Below are 1,376 nucleotides of genomic sequence, written 5' to 3' on the forward strand. Positions count from 1 at the left end.
ACACAATGTTATGAGAATAAAATCATTATGAGATAAATGTTTAATGAGTTATGATGCGGTCAGCTAGTCATGCGTTCAGCTCAGCTAGTTCGGTGATGTGTTAAAAGAGGAAATATTTCCTTATTTGTAAAACCAATGCCAAAGCATAACTTCACAAGATGTGCAACATTTTTAATTTTAACTTATTATTTTTGGTGTATAAGTTTTCATAAAATTACTGCTTCATTTTCCCACTATTATGACTTTATTCTGGTAATAATAATAATACTTTATACTGACTTTAAAAACATYTTAGCCTGGCTCTAATACTTTATTGTAAATAAAGCTCTAATGTAAGTTATTAAACTAATCAGTTTTGCAACTTCTGGTATGATATACATAATTTGAAGATACAAAAGTTTCAGTTTGTCTATAATTCTTCCCAGAAATACCTTCAGCTTTWCAACATTCTGCATTATTGTTAGTTTTCATGTTAAACTGAAGACAGATTTTTGGGGTCATCCTTTTTGTCTTTGACCAGAATTCTGTTTGATTTGAATTTTCACCCAGTTCAGGCTCACCCGTCCTGAAAAAAGTCTTCATTTTTCTGGAACTGGTCTTTAGGTCCCTCTTCATCGCCATCGGGCGCAGGCTTGGGCCCGTCATGGACTTCAGCCGTGGTTTTGGCGTTCTCAGGGCTGGCATCGATGTCGTCGTAGTTTTCCTGTGAGTCTTCCACTTCGTAGGTCACACCGTCTGTTCAAAGACAAACAGYCAGCGGTCAGCCAGGTGAATTCAGCRWATTGAAATGATRATTGAAACTGGATGAAAACTTTCCATCGCTTGGCTTATCAACCCCGTCCTGCAGGTCTTGGTCTTTAGCGGCTCGGACCACGGAGCCCTGAGGTGTGAGAGGCTGAGCCTCGGTCACCTCATCCACGTCGTCGTAGTTGTAGGACCTGTTGCTCTCCACATCTCTCTCCTTCTCCACRTCTGARTCRGATCTGAATCCTACATTAAAAACTCAGAACTCAGAGGAAGCAAAATGTCTGCYGATTGAATATTAATGGCCGTTCATAAGCCACTCATCTTTGTTTCAAAATTTAAAAGATAAATAAATTAAAATCTGTTGAAATGAACTGTTTAGTTGTACTTACTGCCACGATTGAAGCTTCCYATTTCATCTGATTTGTYGACGTCTTCATACTCTCCACTATCCCAGTCTGCTTCTTCCATATCTGCTGCTTTAGAAACAGGTCAGAAATTTACTGATAGATTTTAAAACACTAAAAACGAAAACATAAATGGAAACACCTGTCAGAAGACGCTAACGCCCAAATTGACCACTGAGTTAAAAGTAATCACAGTCCAACGTCAGCAACCTGCTTTCACAAAGT

The 1,376-nt window shown here is 38.6% G+C and overlaps 1 protein-coding gene across 1 annotated transcript in view; it reads right to left on the bottom strand.

Annotated features, from left to right (window-relative positions):
* Positions 1-6: 6 nt before the first annotated feature.
* The window catches only part of LOC103467059 (scavenger receptor cysteine-rich type 1 protein M130), a 19,549-nt gene continuing 18,179 nt past the window's right edge, over positions 7-1,376 (bottom strand). Inside the window, exons 18-19 of the mRNA XM_008413113.1 lie at positions 817-990; positions 7-735 (exon numbers count right to left, since the gene is read on the bottom strand). Coding sequence (XP_008411335.1) covers positions 557-735; positions 817-990 — 353 coding nt within the window. The 3' untranslated portion in view covers positions 7-556. The remainder of the gene's footprint in view (positions 736-816; positions 991-1,376) is intronic.

Source organism: Poecilia reticulata, linkage group LG7 (assembly GCF_000633615.1).
Source record: "Poecilia reticulata strain Guanapo linkage group LG7, Guppy_female_1.0+MT, whole genome shotgun sequence".
Taxonomy (NCBI): domain Eukaryota; kingdom Metazoa; phylum Chordata; class Actinopteri; order Cyprinodontiformes; family Poeciliidae; genus Poecilia; species Poecilia reticulata.